General features: G+C 41.4%; 2 protein-coding genes across 4 annotated transcripts in view; one reads left to right on the top strand and one right to left on the bottom strand.

Annotated features, from left to right (window-relative positions):
- Positions 1 to 3,443, top strand: part of dorip1 (dopamine receptor interacting protein 1) — a 17,096-nt gene extending 13,653 nt beyond the window's left edge. For all 3 annotated transcript variants that reach the window (XM_070879433.1, XM_070879434.1, XM_070879435.1), the window contains one exon: positions 2,966 to 3,443. In XM_070879433.1, coding sequence (XP_070735534.1) covers positions 2,966 to 3,203 — 238 coding nt within the window. In that variant the 3' untranslated portion in view covers positions 3,204 to 3,443. The remainder of the gene's footprint in view (positions 1 to 2,965) is intronic.
- A 2,563-nt stretch (positions 3,444 to 6,006) lies between these two features.
- Positions 6,007 to 24,722, bottom strand: part of LOC139263396 (kelch-like protein 28) — a 48,395-nt gene continuing 29,679 nt past the window's right edge. The window contains exons 3-5 of the mRNA XM_070879431.1: positions 20,409 to 20,852; positions 10,897 to 11,105; positions 6,007 to 10,668 (exon numbers count right to left, since the gene is read on the bottom strand). Coding sequence (XP_070735532.1) covers positions 10,505 to 10,668; positions 10,897 to 11,105; positions 20,409 to 20,852 — 817 coding nt within the window. The 3' untranslated portion in view covers positions 6,007 to 10,504. The remainder of the gene's footprint in view (positions 10,669 to 10,896; positions 11,106 to 20,408; positions 20,853 to 24,722) is intronic.

The following is a 24,722-nucleotide window of genomic DNA, read 5'->3' as shown; positions in this document are numbered from 1 at the left end:
GGTGTGTAGCATTTGCAATCCTCCCAGTTCTCTGACACCAATGCCATACAAGGAGGATTGGAAGATTGTAGCTAGAGCCTCTGCAATTTCCACCCTCACTTCCCTCCTTAACCTAGAAGGTGTCTTATCTGGACCAGATGACTCTCTACTTTGAGTAGTGCCAACCTTTTAAGTACCTCCCCTTTATTTTTATTCTATTCAATATTGCTATTACCTCCTTTACTACAACATTGGCAGCATTCTCTTTAATGAAAAGACATGCAAACTACTTGTTTAGTACCTCAGCTATGCCCTTTGTTGCCACAAGATGATCTCCTTTTTGGCCCCTAATCAGCTTCACCCATCCTTTTAACAACCATTTTACTATTTCTATGTTTCTAAAAGACTTTTGGGTTCCCTTTTATGTTGGCTGCTAATCTATTTTCATATACTCTTTGCCCCTCTTTCCTTTTTTAGATATCCTCTGTACTTTCTGTATTCAGCTAGTCATAAGCTTCCTTTTTGTCTCATTATAATCTCTATAGCTTTAGCCATCTAAGGAGATTTGGATGCCCTTCCATTCCCTCTTGGGAATGTGTCTGCTCTGTACCCGAACCATCTCCTCTTTCAAAGCCTTCCATTGTTCAGATACTGTTTCTCCTACCATTTTTTGATTCCAATCCACTTGAGCATGATCTCTTTTCAACTCACTGAAATTAGCCCTCCTCTAGTTAAGTATTTTTACATTTGATATTCCTTTTCCATAACTATTCTAAACTTGATATGATCACTGTTCCCCAAATATTCCCCCACTGAAACATGTCTAGATCCAGCACTGTTTTCTTCCTCGTTGGGCTGGAAGCACACTGATCAAGAAAGTTCTCTTGTATGCATTTCAGGAATTCCTCCCCCTCTTTGCTCTTTACACAGTTACTATTGCATTATCACTACTCTCTAGTTCTTGCATCATTCTGTAATTTTCCTGCAAGTTTGCTCCTCTATCTCCTTCGCACTATTTGGTAGCCTATAGTCTATACCCAGTAGCATAATAGCTCCTCTATTGTTCTTTAATTTTAACCAAGCACAAAGCTAGTGTGCAGGTACAGCAAGCAATTAGAAAGGCAAATGGCATGCTGGCCTTTATTGCCAAGGGGCTGGAATACAAGAGTAAGGAAATCTTACTAAGGAAGTGAGACCACACCTGGAGTACTGAGCATAGCTTTGGTCTTGAGAAAGAACATCCATGCCTTTTGAGTCACTGCAATGAAGGTTCACTAGATTGATCCCTGGAACGAGAGGGTTGTCCTATGAGGAGAGATTGGGCCTATACTCCCTGGAGTTAAGAATGAGAGGTGATCTCATTGAAACACAATATTCTGAGGGGGATTGACAGGGTAGATGCTGAGAGGTTGTTTCCCCTGGCTGGAGAATCTAGAACTAGGGAGCATAGTCTCAGGATAAGGGGTTGGCCATTTAAGACTGAGATGAGGAGGAATTTCTTCTCTGACTTGTGAATCTTTGGAATTCTCTACCCCAAACGGCTGTGGATGCTGAATCGTTGAGTATATTCAAGGCTGAGATATATTGGACTCTCGGAGAATTGAGGGATATGGGAATCAGGTGGGAAAGTGGAGTTGAAATCTAAGATCAGCTATGATTTTACTGAATGGCAGAGTAGGCTCAAAGGGTCGCCTCCTGCTCCTAATTGTTAGATTTGTCCCCTCAACTACTACATCCCTCTGCAATGCTATAATAGCTTATTTGATCAATATTGCTACCTGCCCTTCCCCATCTTTCCTAAATAACTTGTAGCCAGGAATATTAAGTTCCCAATCCTCCCCTTTTTGAGCCACGACTCAGTTACTGTCACAATCGTAATCTAATGTGGCGACTTGTGCCTGCAGCTCACCAACCTTATTTACCACACTGTGCCTTTACATATGTGCTCCAAACCCATCTTAGACTGCTTTGCATTTGCCCTGTCTGATCCCTCCCTGTTTCTGAAGTTTTCTTTACTCTAGTGCTCTTTAGTCTTCTCTGCACCTTGTTTCTCCTCAAATATTTGATCCTGGTGCCCAACCCTTGCCAAATTATTTTAAACTCTCTCCTACAACACTAGTTAACTTCTCTGTGGACATTGGTCTCAGCTCGAGGTGCAACCCATCCATCATGAACAGGTCCCAATGCCCCAAGTATTTGAAGCTCCTACACCATTTCTCCAGCCACACATTGACCAGTTTTACCTTGCTATTCCAATACTCTAGTCCATGGCACTGGGAGTAATCTGGAGATTACTACATTTGATGTCCTACTCAACATGTCTCTAATAGATACTACTGAAGGGAATGGCATAATTCTGCTTGTTACGTGATCATTGACAAAATTGTTCCGTTTAGAAGTTTGTGTAGAAGTTGTTAGAAGTAACCAGGATTTCTGAAAATCAAGAGTGCAGTAGAACAGCAACCTTGCATCTAAAGTTATTTTGGATACCAAACACCACTGCAAACTGCCTGAATCATTCAGCAAGTTTTCTTTGTTTAGCTGTCAGCAGATCAAATATTACCTGAAATTGTGTTTATATAGGGAGGGGAGAGAAATTGAGGCTAATCATCATCATCCTGCTTGAATAGAACCTCATGGTGGTACTCCTGAGAAACCTGAAGCCAGATTGTTGCCTTTTTGGACTGTGGTGAATGTTTTAACACTTTGTTCAACCTTCAAAGAATTTTAATGTCTTGGGAAGAGGGGGAGAATTAAAGATCATTGATAGGGAAGGGAGAAATACAGTAGTCCAAAGTTAAAAAAAAAAATAAAGGACCATTGAAGAATTTGAACAGGAAAGCAAGAAAATACCTCCAACATTGTTTGCATCTATTTTGGGAAAGTCTTGGCAGAACATGAGGTAATCATTAACATTTTATAGTTTTAAAAGATGGAGAGAGAAGTATTCTTCGTTTAGAAAACTAACTTGTCTCTTTGGTCCTAGATACCTACTGGAGGGGGCAACACTTTTCAACAAGGAGGAGCACCATTACTCTGCTGCTTTTATGATTGATGGCAACTGGATGCATTACGATGGGCTTAGAACTGAAAACTTGGTGTTATTAAATAAACCTCCAGAGCTGCTGCTCTTGTCCTCTCTTGTCTATATTCGAGATCGAGAAGTGATTAAAAGTGACTTGTGTTACTCAAAAATAAGGCGATGGATATACAAGACTACATAAGTCATACTATCTTTTTAAGACTGTGGGGAGAAAATTAAACCAACTTGGCATCCAAGAAAAAAAAATGGACTGTAAAGTTGATATTTATTAACCAAAAGATTTACAACTGAATGTACAAAGCACTACCTTAGCTAACTTAAACTATGCAAATATGTACAAAGGTGCACTGTTTCAGATGTATTTTGGATACTTATTTTTATATGAAGTTGTATATTGGAATAAAGTGTATTTGTTTTTTTACATGGTGTTTTTGAATAGGATGTGATCATGCAAAGAATTCTGATTTGTAAAATTAATGCAACAAAAAACATTGATTGTAGTGATAAAGAAATTCAATGCCATATACCTCACTGAAAATATTAACTTGAGGAAAAAATGGCATAGTTGTCAGGTACAATTACTAAAGGGATATCAAGACAACAAATAAGCACTAAATTTACTGACATCATGGTAAAAGGAGGAACTTGATTGTCAGATGCAGCACAGAATGTTGAGATTATTCCAAACAAAGTAAGGATAATTCTAAAACTTAACAGTTTGAGTGTTAAGACGTTTGAAAATAAGCTGGTGGATTAAAATTTAAGTAAATGTGTTGAAACCACTGATAGCTGAACTATTTAGTCTTGACGGGTTTAGACAGGTTAGATGCAGGAAGAATGTTCCCAATGTTGGGGAAGTCCAGAACCAGGGTTCACAGTCTAAGGGGTAAGCCATTTAGGACCGAGATGAGGAGAAACTTCTTCACCCAGAGAGTGGTGAACCTGTGGAATTCTCTACCACAAAGTTGTTGAGGCCAATTCACTAAATATATTCAAAAAGGAGTTAGATGTAGTCCTTACTACTCGGGGGATCAAGGGGTATGGCGAGAAAGCAGGAATGGGGTACTGAGGTTATTGCATGTTCAGCCATGAACTCATTGAATGGCGGTACAGGCTCGAAGGGCCGAATGGCCTACTCCTGCACCTATTTTCTATGTTGACATTTTACCTTTGATAAGTTTAAACATAGAATTCAGACCTCTGCCATAAGGTATGAAAGCAGTTAAGACAAGATGCATGTGTTTGACTCGATTTGTAGTCATGTAAAAACAAATTTTATAAAAAGATCAGTCTACACTATCAAAATAAGACCATTCCAAAAATTTCAGCAATGATTGTACACTAGTGATGTACCCAAGATCCATACAGAAATTCATGCTAACCTTTAGTTTCTCTCCCAACTTTCCTGATAAGTAGTGACTCATGTGGAGGTGCATTTTTATAGACACTAGCAGCCCTCTGGTACTTGTCTAAAGGCCTTAATTACATCAATCTATATCTGTTCCCAGGATCAGGTGGCTCAGGAACAACCCAAAAGCAAATTATTATTTAAATGGAGAGACTACAGAATGCTACGGTAGAGGGATCTGGGTGTCCTCGTACATGAAATGTAAAGTTTGCATGCAGGTACACCAAGTAATTAGGAAGGCAAATGGAATGTTGGCCTTTATTGCAAGGTGGATGGAATATAAGAACGAGAGCAGGAGATGGCCATTTGGCCCCTCAAGCCTGCTGTGCCATTTAATAAGATCATATCTGATCATGGACTCAACTCCATTTCCTTGGCCGCTCCCCAAAGTAGGGAAGTCTTGATACAACTGTATAGGGTGTTGGTGAGACCATACCTTGAGTTCTGTGTACAGTTTTGGTCTTATTTAAAGGAGGGATATACTTGCATTGGAGGCAGTTCAGAGAAGGTTCCCTAGGTTGATTCCTGGGATGAAGGGATTGTCTTATGAGGAAAGGTTGTTGACATTGAGGGGGCTTGATAGGGTAGATGCTGAGAGGATGTCAGCAGCAAAGTTTTGGATGAGATGAAATTAATGAATGGTAAAGGATGAGACTGGATAGGTGAGCATAGGAATAATCAAGTGTGGAGGTGACAAAGATGGATGAGGATTTCAGCAGCAGATGGTGGCAACCCAAGAGATGGTGGAGGTAGTCAGGCTGTGTGGAAGAGTATATGGGATCAAGAGGCAAGGGTCGAACATGATACCGAGGTTGCAAATCATCTGATCAGGGAGAAGGATGGAGCTTCAAGGGTATGAAATTTTTGCCAGGGGTGAAAGACAATGACTTTGGTCTTCCCGTTGTTTACCTAAAAAAAAGACTTGCATTTTATATGTAAAAACAAAATGCTGGAAATCTCAGGTGGTCAGGCAGCGTCTGGAGAGAAAGGAAAGTTAACGTTTCAGGTCGATGGCCCTTGCGTTTATATAGTGCCTTTCATGACCTCAGAGCACTAAGTATAAAGTACTTAATTAGATGTAGTCACTGTTATGCTTAGAGGAAATTCAAGCTCATTGAAGATTGGTCATTGAACCCAGCAGCAATGGGGTTGAGCCAGGTAGGGGCGAGGTAAATAAAGCTGGACTGTTGTTTGTGTGCATATGGAAGCTGACTCCACCAAGGGACAATATGTAGATTTGGGGGCGGGAGGGTGTTGGAGCTCCTCTAGAAATCAAGTTGCTGAACCTTGGGTGTTGTGACAATCCTTTCCATGAATTTGAGTCCACTAAATTATCCATAGAAGTTTTAAAAACAAATGAAATCCAAGTAGTAAAGCAAAGTAACAAAAAAAAAGTTAACCTTCAGGTAGCTACAAAAATGCACCACCCACATTTGGATGCAAAATTTCATTTTAGTCAAGCTACCAACTAGATTTGCATCATCATGTACTCAATATCAGCATCAAGTATTAATGGTACTAAGCTAAGGAGATGTGATTAAAAAGGGAGAAATGTAAGAACACACTTCAATTTATTTGAGTAGGTGTTTATTTAGTAAACACATTCAATGAAATACTGTAACAGACAGTATTGACACAGCTGTACCACAAAAAAGCATATGAAATCTGAACACTGCCTTACAAAAATTAAACTCTAATGAAAGTGTGAAACAGTCCTTTAGCACTTTTGCCATGTAACAAAACAAAAAGCAGGTGAGATGATAGTCATACTGTAAACAAGACTCCTGCCATTTGCAGGTACAGAGCATACAACTAACTACACTAACACATTTTAATTTTTAACCAGTTACAATTGTCATTCCCTTACAAGTCAATACAAATAGGTTTTTACCTTACCATTTATTTACAAAGATTCGGAGTTCCCATTTAAAAAAAAATCTATCTGGATTTAGAGGATAGCACTGAGTGTAAGGCAGTTAGAAAAAAAATCCAGTTATTTAAATGTTGAGCTAAAAGTTTTAAGGCAAGCTATGAAATCAATAATGACTACAGACAAGCCTATGTCCTTTTTCAATTTACAATTACCTTGCATTTGTAAACTTTCCTAATAATCCAGTGTGCATTGTCACTATATAAATTAGTGTTACTTTAGGCAATTCATAAAGTTCAAATCTTTCAATTCTTAAAGTTGCAATTACTGTAAATGGCTGCATCAGATCTCTGACTTATAGGATTGGATAATCAGATGTCATTATTTTCATAAATTTAATTGAGTGAATGGATCAAATTGGGACATGGTAAAATACAACGACTGAGGAACTATTAAGAGCTAGACTATCCAAGTTGTCACACTCATGTTTCAGTGATCCAAGACAGAACACACTTGGTTAGTGGAGTAATCAGCCAAAAACTACCAGAGTTATTTCTTTATAGGTTGCTTGCATGTAAGTCTCCCATTGGTGCAGAACACGGAAACAATACAAGTCCAAGAGACGGGATCATTAACATTGTATCCAATTACATCATTTTCCATGTCCAACATTTTCAGCAAAAAGTCTTTCAAAAGAACAGGAAGCATAGTACATGGAAAACATCAAAGTACCAATCTACTGGTGTATTATGCAGGTTGTGGTATCCAAAAATATGCCTTTTAAGCATTCCATATACCTCTAATCAAAAAAAGCTTCCTCTTGGCATTAAAAGGTTAGCAAGAGCTGAGGCAATCCAGATCACAACAAATGATACCAAGTTATTCTAGAAAGACCACTTTTAGGTTATGACCAATATATCTGCATTTTTTTTTAAAGAATCATGTATGAACTGATTGAGCATTTCCTAAAATTGAAGACAAGATTTGATTGTTAGTGCACAGTATTTTCTTGTAGTAAATGCTAATTTTTGCACTTGTAATCAAATTATCAGGTGCTGAAACTTGTGTACCAGAACTGAATACTTTAGAAATGTATGATGCTAATAAAAATACTCTTTACTATGGAGAAAAATTGAAAGTCATATTGGAGAATCAAGAGTGCTGCAAAAGACGGTTGCTTTGCCCACATCAATCAGTTGCCTGTGGAGTTTTCTCCACCGAGTAAACAAGGAAGTCAGAAACCTACCCTACAGGCTAAATGATAAGGTTCCAAGTTAGATCTTTAAAGAAGTATATAGGTATAGCAAACTAGTAGCATCTGACATATCAGACACCAGAATTTCAGAATCCCTTTGTCACTGCTCAAAATAGCTCAAGTTAAATTGTTACTGAACTAGTGGAAGTATGTAATATGCAACAAAAAAAATGTAACTGACAAAACACTCCCAACTATATTCTACTGTGGAGAATTATTATTTTTAAATTATACAACTGGATTATATAAACAGTTTTTCATTACTATCATGTAAAACTATGCTCGGCACATGCTTTATATCAAATAGAAAATGAATAGATTTTTTTTTTCTTGTATCTTTAAAAAAAATAATCTGGTTAGTTTTGGCCAGTTATATTTGAAATTGTAACAATTTTCTGAAATGCCATCACTGACAGTAATTATTGCTATAACATCGGCCACTGCCGTCAAGGTTAACACTTGTGCTACTAAACCAGCAGGGTGTGTAGGTTGCCAAGCCTCTGGGATTATGCTAGTTTCAGTGGACTTTGCTAGTTTATTTACTGTAGCTTCAGTGTACATTAAATCATGCTGTCATTTGTGGAACAAAATGCACATCATCTTGTTCTACTTACTTGTACTTGGAAGGACACATAGGGATGAAATTTTATATCTACACAAGGAACAGCACAAGTGTTAAATTGTACTGTGCACACTTTACTAACAGATGCTATATTTACAGAGCACAATGGCAGTTCCATAAATCAATTCATCCCTCCATTTACACAAGTATAAATTACACCTAATAAAAAAGCCATATAAAAATCTTATTGCACCATTTTATTCAAAATACCAACAAACATTTGTAGCCTTTACTATCAAGGTCTAGAAACTTCCAGAGGGTTAGGTTAGAAACTAACTAGCACGATGATTCAGCCTGACCTGAAACACTAATGTGTGCACACAGACATGTGTTCATGCAGTCTCAGAACTATTTACTAAATTGTATAGCTTACCAACCATGTGTACAAACTGTACAAACACTGTGTTGGCACTTTGCTGATCTGGTCAAAACATACTAACTATAGCTGTAGAAATGATTCACCTGTTTAAAACAGACAGTAAATTCAAACTTCTGCTACAATTACATAAATCCTTACTTTTTTTGCACATTAAAAAGCTGCAGTGTTTTATAGGGAGATAATATTTGTAATGTTTTAAAATAGTGCAGTTTGTTTTCACAAGTTTCAGCTATCTTAAAAAAACACTATATTGGGGTGCATCAGCTTGTATCCATTGGGAGAACACGTCACTTTGAGGTGAGTTTTCTGAGGCACCCATTGTCAACTCTACAAATACGCTACCTCTGCTAGATCATACAAGCCTTTTTCCAAGCCTCAGTTAATGTCTCATTAAATTTTCTTGCATTACATACATTAATTTTTTCCTGCATTCAGCGTAAAGTACATTCTAAACAGCCAAAAACAAACAATATTTTTCCTGCAAGATACTGCAGTTTGGAGAGGAGAATGGAAAGTGACACATTGGTGTGGATACAAAAGGTAGCTTAGCTGTTAACTAACCTTGGTTGTCAAACTTTTATGTTATCAAAAACAGGTCCACGTACACATTGGGAGTGGGGAAATCATACATAATGAGAAGCAGATGATGGTAATGAATGATTAACCCACCTTTACAATGTTAATCACTGCAATTGGAGTTTATTCAGCAAGGTTAGGGTTTAAAAAGGTGTTGAAAATTCATTATATAAACTATTCCTTCACTCCAGGTTTGATTGCTCAGAGGCACATACGAGTCCTACTCACAAAACCGTGGGAGTAAAAATAAAAAAATATTCAAAATAATTCATTAGAAGGCATACTACAACATAAACTTATGTAACATCTGTGTCCTGAATCCTAGGATAGCACCAGTTACTAAATCTAATCACTCTCCCTCAACAGCAGCTGTAGAATATTACGAAGGATCACATCAACAAACCCAACACCTCCTCATTAAAGCTGAATAACATGGCAACAGTTACAAATACTGAAATTTCAGTACTGATTAAAATAAATCACTTCAGCCCATATTCACAAAGTCCATTAAGTAACTACCTAAATCATGAACAGTGTTCCTGTTATGTTCTGTGAATATAGGCTTGTAACTATACAAGTTCAGAACTTCCTAAACTCATCAAGCTACGAAAAGTACAAATTGCAACTTCATATACAACCCAATTAAGATCCCTTTTTAGATATACATTTCTGTTTAGTCCCTTTGAATATCAGATCAAATATTAAATATTAACAGGTGATCTTATCATGGTTCAGATGGAAGATTGTCAAAGGAACAATCATACGCAAATGTTTATAGCGTGTTATACATTACTATTAACTTATCATTCCAGCCCTACCAATTACATAAATTACACAATACAAGCAAGCACACAATGGGGACTTGTATTCAAAATTGTTGAATTACAAATATGAAAAGGCAGCCCTTAAGTATATTTTGTTTTACTGTGAAGCACTGATGTTAAATAGAACATGATAAATGCAATGAACACACATATACACAAAAACAGATATGGACTCTTCAAGTTGCATACATACAATGGGTTAATTATTGGTTTTTGAATTTGTGTGATCCTTTACGATTAAAATGAGGAAGGGTGGAGGTAACAGATATTTAAAATGGAGGGGAATGTTTATAAGGTGGAAAAGCTAGAGCTTGTGTTAGCCCTGGCTGTTTCAGGCATCAGTTTTTCTTCCCCATAAGTGTACAATCATACAATGTAACCAATTCAATTAAAAGTAACAAAAACTTTCTGCACAGTAAAAACCAACAGTAGCAGCCAAGGTTCTCAGTAAAACCCAACGGATTGTGCAGCTCCTCAGTCTCAGCACGATGTCATCTTGTCATACAGGGTTTATTACCTCAGTATGTCCATCATAACCAAACCAACTGTCAAAATGCAGTCAGCCCAAAGTTACATCGACATGACAACATTCCAGCAAAGTCTGACCAGGTATCTAAGGTTGGGTCATACCGCTGTACCATGTTCAGGTATGATGACCCTGAGTGACCTCCCACCACATAGAGGTAGTTATCTACAATGGCTGCACCAACACCTGTCATGGAGAAAAAAATACATTGATCAAAACAAACTCTATAAAATCAGGTGGACAAATAAACAAATATTGTATAGTTAGAAGATCTGAATTCCTCTCTCAGAACTGTAATAATTTCATTAAATCCATTTTGTTAAAAGATAATTTAAGACTACATACATTAAATGTTTTTCCACAGATTGCAGTATCACAAGACACGATCTGGGACTACCTAAATTACTCATTTACCTGTTCTAGGATCATTCATCGGCCTGCACAAGGTCCACTGATTTTGATGGGGTTCATATCTCTCAACACTTTGCAAATGTGACACACCATTGTGTCCACCAACAACAAAGATGAATCCAAGCATTGAACCAACACCAAAGTTAATTCTTTTATCAGCCATTGGAGCCACCATCTCCCAGGAATCTTTGCTTGGATCATAACGCTCCACACTATTTTCACACACAAAAAGGTAAAAAGTAGAGATAGATTAAATTCCACTTGAAACAGCAATTATAAGAATCATGTACATGTGGAAAAAGTTCAAATTAAATAACAAATTACAATACATTTGGCTCTCCACAAGACTAATTTTAACACACACTTTGATAACCACTAACCTACCAACTTCAGAGACTTAAAAAAAAAACAGGGTGGTGTGTGGGAACAGAAATGGCACAATTATTGTAAAACTTTGATTCCCCTACCAGTTATTCCTAATTTATTTCCTGCTTTCCTGAAGGTGACTTATGCTGGGGTAGTTTCAGAGGTACCAGAGACTCTCTAGCACCTCCACGCATGAGCCCAGTTAGCAAGCCTGACCAGATTGTCCCCGTCTCCCTAACCCATGGAACACCAAGGTTAATTATAGTGTCCCAACAAATCTTGGTTGAGGTTAGCTAATTCAGTAGAGGCCAGAGAACAAATCCGAATTTTCCTGAACTATTTAGTTCAGTGCAGCACTACAACACAAGGTACATTTACATGCCAAACCATCGAGGGAAGGCCACAAAATTTATATTTATTTTCAAAAACAAAGATGTTTTTATATATGAAACATGATAGTCAAGTAGTTATTCATAATATATACACCATTAGTTTAGAGAAATTCCCTCCAAAACCAAGTCATAGCTTTACAAAGTTTGAAGGATTTGTTAAGGGAAGGTCATGTCATACTAACTTGACAATTTTTTGTGGAGGTAACAAGGACAGTCGATGAGGGTAGTGCGTTTGATGTAGTGTATATGAATTTTAGCAAGGCTTTTGATTAGGTTCCACATGGCAGACTGGTCACTAATGTAAAAGCCCATGGGATCCAAGGCAAAATGGCAAGTTGGATCGAAAATTGGCTCGGAGGCAGGAAGCAAAGGGTAATAGTCAATGGGTGTTTTTGTGACTGGAAGGCTGTTTCCAGTGGGGTTCTGCAAGGCTCAGTACTAGGTCCTTTGCTTTTTGTGGTATAAATCAATGATTTAGACTTGAATTTAGGGGGCAAGATTAAGAAGTTTGCAGATGATACAAAAATTGGACGTGTGGTTGATAAGATGAAAGCTGTGGAGTGTCATAAGATATCAATTATTTGGTCAGGTGGGCAGAACAGTGGCAAATGGAATTCAATCTGGGGAAGTGTGAGGTAGTGCATTTGGGGAAGGCTAACAAGGCAAGGGAATACACAATAAATGGTACGATACTGAGAAGTGTAGAGGAAAAAGGCAGTTGGTGAGGCGCGAGTCCGGGGTCGGAGGCCTATAAAAGGCCCAGCGGCAGCAAGAGACGGCGGCAGTTGGTGAGGCGCGAGTCCGGGGTCGGAGGCCTATAAAAGGCCCAGCAGCAGCGAGAGACGGCGGCAGTTGGTGAGGCGCGAGTCCGGGGTCGGAGGCCTATAAAAGGCCCAGCGGCAGCGAGAGATGGCGGCAGTTGGTGAGGCGCGAGTCCGGGGACGGAGGCCTATAAAAGGCCCAGCGGCAGCGAGAGGCGGCGGCAGTTGGTGAGGCGCGAGTCCAGGGTCGGAGGCCTATAAAAGGCCCAGCGGCAGCGAGAGGCGTACTTGTGCAGCTACAGCGAGAAGGCAAAAAAGTAGAAAGAAACAGAAAAATGACATCACAGCCAAGGGGTACGTGATTGGCTGGTGATTGGTGAGTAGTTTTTCTTTCTTCTCTTCTATAATAGTGAGTAAACTTTAGCACTGTTGTTGCCTATCTACGGGTTAAGTCATGGCAGGACAGCTCGGTCATGTGTTATGCTCCTCCTGTACCATGTGGGAACTCCGGGACGACTCCAGTGTTCCTGACGACTAAGTGTGCGGGAAGTGTATCCACCTCCAGCTCCTGACAGACCGCGTTGCGGAATTGGAGCTGAGGGTGGATTCACTCTGGAGCATCTACGATGCTGAGAATGACGTGAATAGCACGTGTAGCGAGTTGGTCTTACCGCAGGTGAAGGGTCCACAGCCAGATAGGGAATGGAACACCAGCAGGAAGAGCAGTGCAAGGAAGGTAGTGCAGGGGTCCCCTGTGGTCATCCCCCTGCAAAACAGATACACTGCTTTGAGTATTGTTGAGGGGGATGACTGATCAGGGGAGGGCAGCAGCAGCCAAGTTCATGGCACCGTGGCTGGCTCTGTTGAACAGGAGGGGAGGAAAAAGAGTGGGAGAGCGATAGTGATAGGGGATTCAATTGTAAGGGGAATAGATGGGCATTTCTGCGGCCACAGCTGAGACTCCAGGATGGTATGTTGCCTCCCTGGTGCAAGGGTCAAGGATGTCTCTGAGCGGGTGCAGGACATTCTAAAAAAGGAAGGAGAACAGCCAGTTGTCTTGGTGCACATTGGTACCAACGATATAGGTTAAAAAAAAGGGATGAGGTCCTACGAAACGAATTTAAGGAGCTAGGAGCTAAATTAAAAAGTAGGACCTCAAAAGTAGTAATCTCGGGATTGCTACCAGTGCCACGTGCTAGTCAGAGTAAGAATCGCAGGATAGCACAGATGAATACATGGCTTGAGCAGTGGTGCAGCAAGGAAGGATTCAAATTCTTGGGGCATTGGAACCGGTTCTGGGGGAGGTGGGACTAGTACAAAGCGGACGGTTTGCACCTGGGCAGGACCGGAACCAATGTCCTAGGGGGAGTATTTGCCAGTGTTGTTGGGGAGGAGTTAAACTAATATGGCAGGGGGATGGGAACCTATGCAGGGAGACACGGAAATAAAATGGAGGCAGAAGCAAAAGACAGAAAGGAGATGAGGAAAAGTGGAGGGCAGAGAAACCCAAGGCAAAAAACAAAAAGGGCCACTGTGCAGCAAAATTCTAAAAGGAAAAAGGGTGTTAAAAAAACAAGCCTGAAGGCTTTGTGTCTTAATGCAAGGAGTATCCGCAATAAGGCGAATGAATTAACTGTGCAAATAGATGTTAACAAATATGATGTGATTGGGATTACGGAGACGTGGCTCCAGGATGATCAGGGCTGGGAACTCAACATCCAGGGGTATTCAACATTCAGGAAGGATAGAATAAAAGGAAAAGGAGGTGGGGTAGCATTGCTGGTTAAAGAAGAGATTAATGCAATATTTAGAATGGACATTAGTTTGGATGATGTGGAATCTATATGGGTAGAACTGCAGAACACCAAAGGGCAAAAAACGTTAGTGGGAGTTGTGTACAGACCTCCAAATATACCACATCAACTGGTTCTCCCTTGTCCACTCTACTGGAAACATCCTCAAAAAATTCTAGAAGATTTGTCAAGCATGATTTCCCTTTCACAAATCCATGCTGACTTGGACCTATCATCTCACCTCTTTCCAAATGCGCTTCTATGACATCCTTAATAATTGATTCCATCATCTTACCCACTACCGATGTCAGGCTTACCGGTCTATAACTCCCTGTTTTCTCTCTCCCTCCTTTTTTTAAAAAGTGGGGTTACATTGGCTACCCTCCACTCCATAGGAACTGATCCAGAGTCAATGGAATGTTGGAAAATGACTGTCAATGCATCCGCTAATTCCAAGGCCAACTCCTTAAGTACTCTGGGATGCAGTCCATCAGGCCCTGGGGATTTATCGGCCTTCAATCTCATTAATTTCCCCAACACAATTTCCTGACTCATAAGGATTTCCCTCAGTTCCTCCTCCTTACTAGACCCTCTGACCCCTCTTATATCCGGAAGGTTGTTAGTGTCCTCCTTAGTGAATACCGAACCAAAGTACTTGTTCAATTGGTCCGCCATTTCTTTGTTCCCCGTTATGACTTCCCCTGATTCTGACTGCAGGGGACCTACGTTTGTCTTTACTAACCTTTTTCTCTTTACATATCGATAGAAACTTTTGCAATCTGTCTTAATGTTCCCTGCAAGCTTCTTCTCGTACTCCATTTTCCCAGCCCTAATCAAACCCTTTGTCCTCCTCTGCGGAGTTCTAAATTTCTCCCAGTCTCCGGGTTCACTGCTATTTCTGGCCAATTTGTATGCCACTTCCTTGCTTTAATACTATCCCTGATTTCCCTTGATAGCCACGGTTGATCCACCTTCCCTTTTTTATTTTTACGCCAGACAGGAATGTACAATTGTTGTAGTTCATCCATGCGGTCTCTAAATGTCATTTAGAGACCGCATGGATGAACTACAACAATGGTGACAGATTAAGAAAAGGGGAGGTGCAACGAGACCTGGGTGTCATGGTACATCAGTCATTGAAGGTTGGCATGCAGGTACAGCAGGCGGTTAAGAAAGCAAATGGCATGTTGGCCTTCATAGCGAGGGGATTTGAGTACAGGGGCAGGGAGGTGTTGCTACAGTTGTACAGGGCCTTGGTGAGGCCACACCTGGAGTATTGTGTACAGTTTTGGTCTCCTAACCTGAGGAAGGACATTCTTGCTATTGAGAGATTGCAGCGAAGGTTCACCAGACTGATTCCCGGGATGACGGGACTGACCTATCAAGAAAGACTGGATCAACTGGACTTGTATTCACTGGAGTTCAGAAGAATGAAAGGGGACCTCATAGAAACGTTTAACATTCTGATGGGTTTAGACAGGTTAGATGCAGGAAGAATGTTCCCAATGTTGGGGAAGTCCAGAACCAGGGGACACAGTCTAAGGATAAGGGGTAAGCCATTTAGGACAGAGATGAGGAGGAATTTCTTCACCCAGAGAGTGGTGAACCTGTGGAATTCTCTACCACAGAAAGTTGTTGAGGCCAATTCACTAAATATATTCAAAAAAAGTTAGATGAAGTCCTTACTACTAAGGGGATCAAGGGGTATGGTGAGAAAGCAGGAATGGGGTACTGAAGTTGCATGTTCAGCCATGAACTCATTGAATGGCGGTGCAGGCTAGAAGGGCCGAATGTTGGCTACTCCTGCACCTATTTTCTATGTTTCTAACAAAGGGACCTTGGAGTGCATATCCACAGATCCCTGAAGGTAGTAGGCCAGGTAGATAAGATGGTTAGAAGGCAGACGGAATACTTGCCTTTATTAGCCGAGGCATAGAATACAAGAGCAGGGAGGTTATGCTTGAACTGTATAAAACACTAGTTCGGCCACAGCTCGAGTACTGCGTGCATTTCTGGTCATCATATTACATGAAAGATGTGATTGCACGAAAGAGGGTAGAGAGGAGATTTACGAGGATGTTGCCTGGAGTGGAGAATTTTAGCTATGAGGAAAGATTGGATAGGCTGGGGCTGTTTTCTTTGGAACAGAGGAGGCCGAGGGTAGACCTTATTAAGGTGTATAAAATTATGAGGGGCCTAGATTGAGAGGATAGGATGGACCTATTTCCCTTAGCAGAGGGGTCAACAACCAGGGGGCATAGATTAAAAGTAATTGATCAGAGGTTCTAAGGGGATTTGATGGAAAATGTTTTCACTCAGCGGGTGATGGGGGTCTGGAACTCACTGACTGAAAGGGTGGTAGAGGCAGAAACCCCCATCACATTTAAAAATTACTTGGATATGCACCTGAAGTGCCGTAATCTACAAGGCTATGGATCAAGAGCTCGAAAGTGGGATTAGGCTGGATAGCGGGAGTAGGCTGGATAGCTCTTTGTCGGCCGGCAGACACAATGGGCCGAAATAGCCTCCTTCCGTCCTGTAAATTTCTATGATTCTATGATATGACAGAAATATGGTCACCACTAGTCTAAATAAGGAAGTGTTTTACAGTAAAAAGCTTAAAATTAAAACGCCATCACTAGATCAAATCAAGTATACCTTTTATCATAGTATCTACATTTATTAGCACCCCAGCCAAATGAGAATTTTTTTCTCTTGAATCCCCAACCACAAAAAGGCTGAAACTGGAGCCTTTCTGGATACAATAACTCTCTGGCCCTCCTCTCTGTACAGGGTGGGGGGGGGGGGTGGGGGGGGGGGCGGTGGTGGGGAAGAGGGGCAGACAGGAGTAGTTGTAACAGTCACCACTTTAGAAAATGGCAAAAGATTTATAATTGTTTAAAGAACAAACTCTGAAAGGGGTCAGAATTTTCATAGATAAAAACTGAATTTCTGGTTTATGAAGCACATTATACATTTTATATTTTAGGCTGGGAATTTTCTGCTCTGAGTGAGTGAAACAAGCACTGGGAAAATGACTACTTCCCCAGTTTTTGGCACCCAGTATCAATTTCAAGGACTCCAAGATGTACAGTACAATTCTATTGTCTCTATAATATCCATTAACCATAATTTCAGAAGTGTATCATGAATTTTCCTTTTTCACATGAGCTACGTTTAAATTGTCAATTTTGATTGGCAATTTAGTGACAAATTGTGGGCAGTTTTGTGTTCACTCAGATTGATTGCTTCTGGGACCTGGGTTTGAATGCAAAGAACAATTTTGCATTAAAAAAGCACCCAGAAATTGTGTTTTGTACAGAATTTTTTTTTTTTTTTAAGATCCCAAGAACGATGTCCAGTAATTCACAATAAGCAACTGTATTTGCAATTTTAAGTAGAACACATGGTAAAAATTTCAAATTGGGATAATGTTCAATTGTAGAAATACTTCTGTACATAAAATTCAAATAACAATTTGATTATTAGAAAAGGCAGGCAAATTTGGTTTGTCCAAGAAATTGGGCACGACACAAACTGCTGACCTCTTGAGCCAATACAGTAATCTTTTCCCCAAAGTTTGACATCTGAAAAATGATTCAATGAATTATTGTCATTTTGAAATATCCAAAACTTACATGTATTTTTATGATTAAAAAGCTCACAAAGTAAACTTATGTTAGAATGTGAAAGACAATAGATTAATATCTGAAATTTTCCCAAGTGGTTAAACTACTGAAAGACAAAATACAAAACCCAAAGAGCAGAAACTTGGAGGTTCTATTCCTTACACATGGAGTTAGCTGATCTCAGCCAGAGAAGTGTGAGGTAATGCATTTGGGGAGGGCTAACAAGGCAAGGGAATACACATTAAACGGGAAGACACTAAGAAGTGTAGAGGAGCAATGGGACCTTGGAGTGCATGTCCACAGATCCCTGAAAGTGGCGGGCCAGGTAGATGAGGTGGCTAAGGCGGCATATGGAATACTTGTCTTCATTAGCCGAAGCACAGAATACAAGAACAGGGACATTATGCTTGAAGTGTATAAAACACTAGTTAGGCCACAGCTAGAGTACTGCGTACATTTCTGGTCACCACGTTACAGGAAAAATGTGATTGCACTGGAATGGGTACACAGGAGATTTACGAGGATGTTGCCTAGAGTAGAGAATTTTAGCTATGAGGAAATATTGGATAGGCTGGGTTTGTTTTCTTTGGAATAGAGGAGGCTGAGGGGAGACCTCATTGAGGTGTATAAAATTGAGAGGCCTATTGAGTGGATAGGAAGGACCTATTTCCCTTAGCAGAGGGGTCAACAATTAGGGGGCATAGATTTAAAGTAATTGGTAGGAGGTTTAGAGGGGATTTGAGGGGAAATTTCTTCACCCAGAAGGTGGTGGGGGTCTGGAACTCATTGCCTCAGAGTGGTAGAGGCAGAAAACCTCACCACATTTGAAGGATACTTGGATGTGCATTTGAAGTGCCATAACCTACAGGGGTACGGACCAAAAGCTGGAAAATGGTCCAAGCTCCCCGCTGGAGTGCAGCTAAACTACAGAACCAGTGGGAAGCTGTTTAATCTGCACCGCCTCCAGGCCAGGTCCAAGATCACCCTAACTTCTGTTGTTGAGCTGTACAGGATGCGGACGATGCCTGCGTCTGCGCACATTCTGAGGCTGAACTCCAGGACATAGTCGATGTATTCACCGAGGCATATGAAAGCATGGGCCTTACCCTTAACATCCGTAAGACAAAGGTCCTCCACCAGCCTGTCCTCGCCGCACAGCACTGCCCCCCAGTCATCAAGATTCACGGCGCGGCCCTCGACAACGTGGACCATTTCCCATACCTTGGGAGCCTCTTCTCAGCAAAAGCAGACATTGATGCGGAGATTCAATACCGCCTCCAGTGCGCCAGTGCAGCCATCGGCCGCCTGAGGAAAAGTGTGTTCAAAGACCAGGCCTTCAAATCTACCACCAAGCTCATGGTCTACAGAGCTGTAGTAATACCCGCCCTCCTGTATGGATCAGAGGCATGGACGATGTACAGAAGACACCTCAACTTGCTGGAGATAGATCATCAACGATGTCTTCGCAAGATCCTGCAAATCACCTGGGAGGATAGGCGTACCAACCTCAGTGTCCTCATCCAGGCTAACGTCCCCAGCATTGAATCACTGACCACACTCGATCAACCTCGCTGGGCAGGCCACATAGTTCGCATGCCAGACACAAGACTCCCCAAGCAAATGCTCTATGCGGAGCTTCTTCACAGCAAATGAGCCAACGGAAACGTTACAAGGACACCCTTAAAGCCTCCCTGGTAAAGTGCGACATCACCACTGACACCTGGGAGTGCCTGGCCAAAGATCTCCCTAGGTGGAGAAAGTGCATCCGGGAGGACGTTGAGCTCTTCGAATCTCAACGCTGAGAGCGTGAAGAGGTCAAGCGCAGGCAGTGGAAGGAGCGTGCGGCAAACCAGTCCCACCCAACCCTTCCCTCGGTGAATGTCTGTCCCACCTGTGACAGAGTCTGTGGCTCTCGTATTGGACTGTTCAGCCACCAAAGAACTCACTTCAGGAGTGAAAGTAAGTCTTCCTCGATTCCGAGGGACTGCCTATGATGACGACGACGACCTCCTACAGGGCTATGGACCAAGAACTGGAAAATGGGATTAGGCTGGATAGCTCTTTGTTGGCTGGCGTGGACGTGATGGGCCTAAATGGCCTCCTTCCGTGCTGTAAATTTCTATGATTCTATGAAGGGGGGGGGGGGAAAAAACAAACGCAAGTGGGGTCCCATTCTTGTTCACTATTCAATAGTTGCTGCTGGATAGGATTAAATGAGGCGTGGAGAGGGCATTTTGCAGACCAAGTGAAGACAGCCTCTCCATACCAAGTTGAATATAATGCAGAAATTTGTGGTAAACAATCACGCGTAAAGAATCACCAATAGGGCAGCGTGTGGAAGTGCTAAAGGGTTACTGACATCCATGATACTGTATCTTAGCAAGAGCCAGCACATTCAGAAGAGAAGAGAAAATTATGGAACAAAATAAGAGATTTGGTTTAATGAATTACAACAAATATTTTTGAAATTTCTACCATTTGCTCTTAACAAATACTAATTACTTTAAAACTAATAATCCAGAACTATTTTTGAATGTTTAAAAAGTTGTATTTTATGCAAGTGTACTGCTTTACCTGTTCATGTGAGCAGGGCCATATCCTCCTATAGCATATATCATTCCATCTAAAACTGCAGCTGCAAAACAGCTTCGACTTTTCATCATAGGTGCAACTGGCTGCCACTTTTTGATTTTAGGAATGTATTTTTCCACAGACTGCAAGTAATTTTCCCCATCATAACCACCTAGTGCATAGAGTTCGCCTGCTAATACGGCCACTCCAAGGGTGCTTCGGCATTCATTCATTCTTTCTACAGATGTCCATTTGTTTGTTTCCGGATTCCAATCTTCCACCAAATTCTCATGCTTCCGATAATTGATGCCTTGCTGAATGTGGGTTGCAATTCCTCCTACCACATAAAGTTTCTGATCAACAACAGCAACTCCACATTCATAGCGTGGACTACTGAGTGGTGCCAGACCTGTCCAGGAATCTGTCTGTGGGAAGTACATCTCCACACTACAGAAGAGATGGGGAAGAAAATTTTATACAAATTAAAAGTTAGTTAATTTCATAAAGGATTGCAGTTTACAGCAACATTTATAGAATGCCTCTAATGTAGGAAAATGTTCCAAAGCGCTTCACAAGAGCGTAAGATGACAAAAACTGAGACCGAGCCAAAGGAGATATTAGAATGTGACTAAAAACTTGGTCAGAGGTAAGTTTCAAGTAGGACGAGAGAGAGAGAGAGAAATATTGTAGCAATAGATATATCACGCCTCATAGCTTCATCAACGAAACAACAACAACTTGCACATATAAAGCATCTTTAATGTAGTAAAGCATCCCTTGCCATTTCACAGGAGCACTATCAAAGAAAATCTGACACCGAGCCACATAAGGAGCTATTAGGACAGATGACCAAGAGCTTGGACAAATAAGTAGCATCTTAAAAGGAAAGCGGGGCGGAGAGGTTTAGGGAGGGAATTCCAGAGCGTAGGGCTTCACCAGCTAAAGGTATACCTGCCAATGGTGGAGCGATTAAAGTCAGGGATGCACAAGAAGCCAGAATTGAAGGAGCGCAGAGATCTCAAAGGCTTGTAGGTTTGGAGGAAATGACAGATAGGGAGAGGCGAGGCCATGGAAGGATTTGAAAACAAGGATGAGAATTTTAAAACTGAGGTGCTCCCAGACTGGGAGCCAATGTAGGTCAGTGAGCACAGGAGTGATGGGACTTTGTGCGAGTTAGGATATGGGCAGAAGAGTTTTGGATGAGCTCAAGTTTATACAGGGTGGAAGGTGGGAGGCCGGGTGTGGAAATAGTCAAATGTAGAGGTACCAAGGGCATCGATGAGAATTTCAGCAGCAGATGAACTGAGGTAAGGGTGGAGTCAGGTGATGTTGGAGGTGGACAACCCTACGCAGAATAGCTTTAAATGCACCAAACAACTTACTATTCTAAACATACAAGTCTAATGCTGTGTATTAGTCAACAAATACTTAATCCAGATGGTCATGTGACCAGCTTTGACAAAGAGAGGTTCCTGCATAAGTGGCAGCCCCTCCAGGGTGCTGAGCACCATATTAATACAGGCTGCAGCCCTTCCTCCTTCTCTGTAACTAATTTTTTTAGTCACAAATACACCTCAAAGCTTAGTCCCAGACCACAACATGGGCCAAAGGAAGCCTTTCCATTTCATGCCATGGGGTCATGAAGCATAAAGAAATGTTTGGAGATATACTTTTTTATGCCACAAACCTAATTTGCATTGGGACTTTGTAGTAATTAAAAAGACACAAGCTCACTTCATCAGCACAGTTCCAAAGAACTGTGACCAAGCTACCAGGACCCCTCGATAACGATATAAATCAATAATTGGAGCAGATACCCCTAGAAATGCCTACTGAACAGATATAAAAATAGCAATTAGCACTTTTGAAACAGGTTTGGCATCTCCAACAATCACTAATTAAGTAGTACCAGGTAAACTAATGGGACTAAAGGTAGACAAGTCCCCTGGACCTGATGCCTTATATCCTAAGGTCTTAAGAGAAGTGGCTGCAGAGATAGTGGATGCATTGGTTGTAATCTACCAAAATTCATTGGATTCTGGGGCGGTCCCAGCAGATTGGAAAACCGCAAATGTAACGTCCCTATTTAAAAAAGGAGGCAGACAAAAAGCAAGAAACTATAGACCAGTTAGCCTAACATCTGTTGTTGGGAAAATGCTGGAGTCCATTATTAAGGAAGCAGGAGTGGGACATTTGGAAATGCATGATTCAATCAAGCACAGTTAGAATAGTTTTATGAAAGGAAAATCATGTTTGACAAATTTGCTGGAGTTCTTTGAGGATGTAATGAGCTGGGTTGATAAGGGGGGAAACCAGTGGATGTGGTGTATTTGGATTTCCAGAAGACATTCGATAAGGTGCCACATAAAAGGTTACTGCACAAGATAAAAGCTCACGGGGTTGGGGGTAATATATTAGCATGGATAGAGGATTGGCTAACTAACAGAAAACAGAGAGTCGGGATAAATGGGTCATTTTCCGGTTGGCAAACAGTGACTAGTGGGGTGCCACAGGGATCGGTGCTGGGTCCTCCACTATTTACAATCTATATTAATGACTTGGATGAAGGGACCGAGTGAAATGAAGCCAAGTTTGCTGATGATACAAAGATGGGTGGGAAAGCAAATTGTGAGGAGGACATAAAACATCTGCAAAGGAATATAGACAGGCTAAGTGAGTGGGCAAAAATTTGGCAGATGGAGTATAATGTGGGAAAAAAGACAAATGGAATGTTGCCCTTTATTGCAAGGGGGATAGAGTATAAAAGCAGAAAAGTCCTGCTACAACTGTACAGGGTATTGGTGAGGCCACACCTGGAGCACTGCGTAGAGTTTTGGTCTCCATATTTAAGGAAGGATATACTTGCATTGGAAGCTGTTCAGAGAAGGTTCACTAGGTTGATTCCAGAGATGAGGGGGTTGACTTTTGAGGATAGGTTGAGCCTATACACATTTGAGTTCAGAAGAATGAGAGGTGATTTTATTGAAACTTATAAGATAATGAGGGGGTTCGACAAGGTGGATGCAGAGAGAATATTTCCACTCATAGGGGAAACTAAAACTAGGGGACATAGTCTTAGAATAAGGGGCCACCCATTTAAAACAGAAATGAGGCGAAATCTCTTCTGAGGGTTGTAAATCTTGGAATTCTCTACCCCAGAGAACTGTGGAGAACGCGTCATTGAATGTATTTAGGGCAGAGATAGGCAGATTTTTGAGCGATAAGGGAGTAAAGGGTTATGGGGAGTGGGCAGGGAAGTGGAGCTGAGTCTCTGATCAGATCAACCATGATCTTATTGAATGGCGGAGCAGGCTCAAGGGGCAAAATGGCCTACTCCTGCTCCTATTTCTTATGTTGTCCATCAAGATTACAAGGAAAAGTAGAGGCATCAGAAAAGTAAAAGTAGCAGCTGAGCTATGGAAAAGCATCAAAAGAATTCTCAAAAGATTATTTCAACAGGCTGACGTCATGGCAGACAAACTGATTTAGTAGTATAGCAATTTACTGCACAGCCATTCGGCCCAGTGTGTCTGTACTGACGTTGTGTAGGAGCCAACAAATGCATTAGTAACATAGAAATTTACAGTGCAGAAGGAGGCCATTTCGGTCCATCGTGTCCACGCCGGCTGACAAAGAGCCACATGGCCCTTGGTACGCAGCCCTAAAGGTTACATATAAATCTATGAACAATGACGGAAAGGCAAAGAGCACCCAGCCCAACCAGTCCGCCTCACACAACTGCGACACCCCTTGTACTGAAACATTCTATACTCCACCCCTACCGGAGCCATGTGATCTCCTGGGAGATGCAAAAACCAGATAAAAACCCAGGCCAATTTAGGGAGAAAAGAATCTGGGAAAATTTCTCTCCGACCCACGTGATCGAAACTAGTCCAGGAGATCACTCTGGCCATATTCAATTCCCTGCAGGACTTACCATTATATCTGCGCCATCCAACAAGAGGTCATCCAGTCTAATCCCAATTACCAGCTCTAGATCCATAACCCTGCAGGTTACGGCACTTTAAGTGCCCATCCAACCATCTCTTAAAAGTGGTGAGGGTTTCTAAATCCACCACTCTTCCAGGCAGCGAGTTCCAGATCCCCACAACCCTCTGCATAAAGAAGCCTCCCCTTAAATCCCCTCTAAACCTTCCACCAACCACCTTAACACTATGCCCCCTCGTAATAGACCCCTCCACCAACAGAAATAGGCCCTTACTATCCACTATGTCCAGGCCCCTCAATATTTTGTGCACCTCAATGAGGTCTCCTCTCAACCTCTATTCCAATGAGAACAAACCCAGCCTAGCCAAT

Source organism: Pristiophorus japonicus, chromosome 4, assembly GCF_044704955.1.
Source record: "Pristiophorus japonicus isolate sPriJap1 chromosome 4, sPriJap1.hap1, whole genome shotgun sequence".
In the NCBI taxonomy this organism is placed as follows: Eukaryota; Metazoa; Chordata; class Chondrichthyes; family Pristiophoridae; genus Pristiophorus; species Pristiophorus japonicus.
This window is presented reverse-complemented; position numbering and strand designations above follow the sequence as displayed.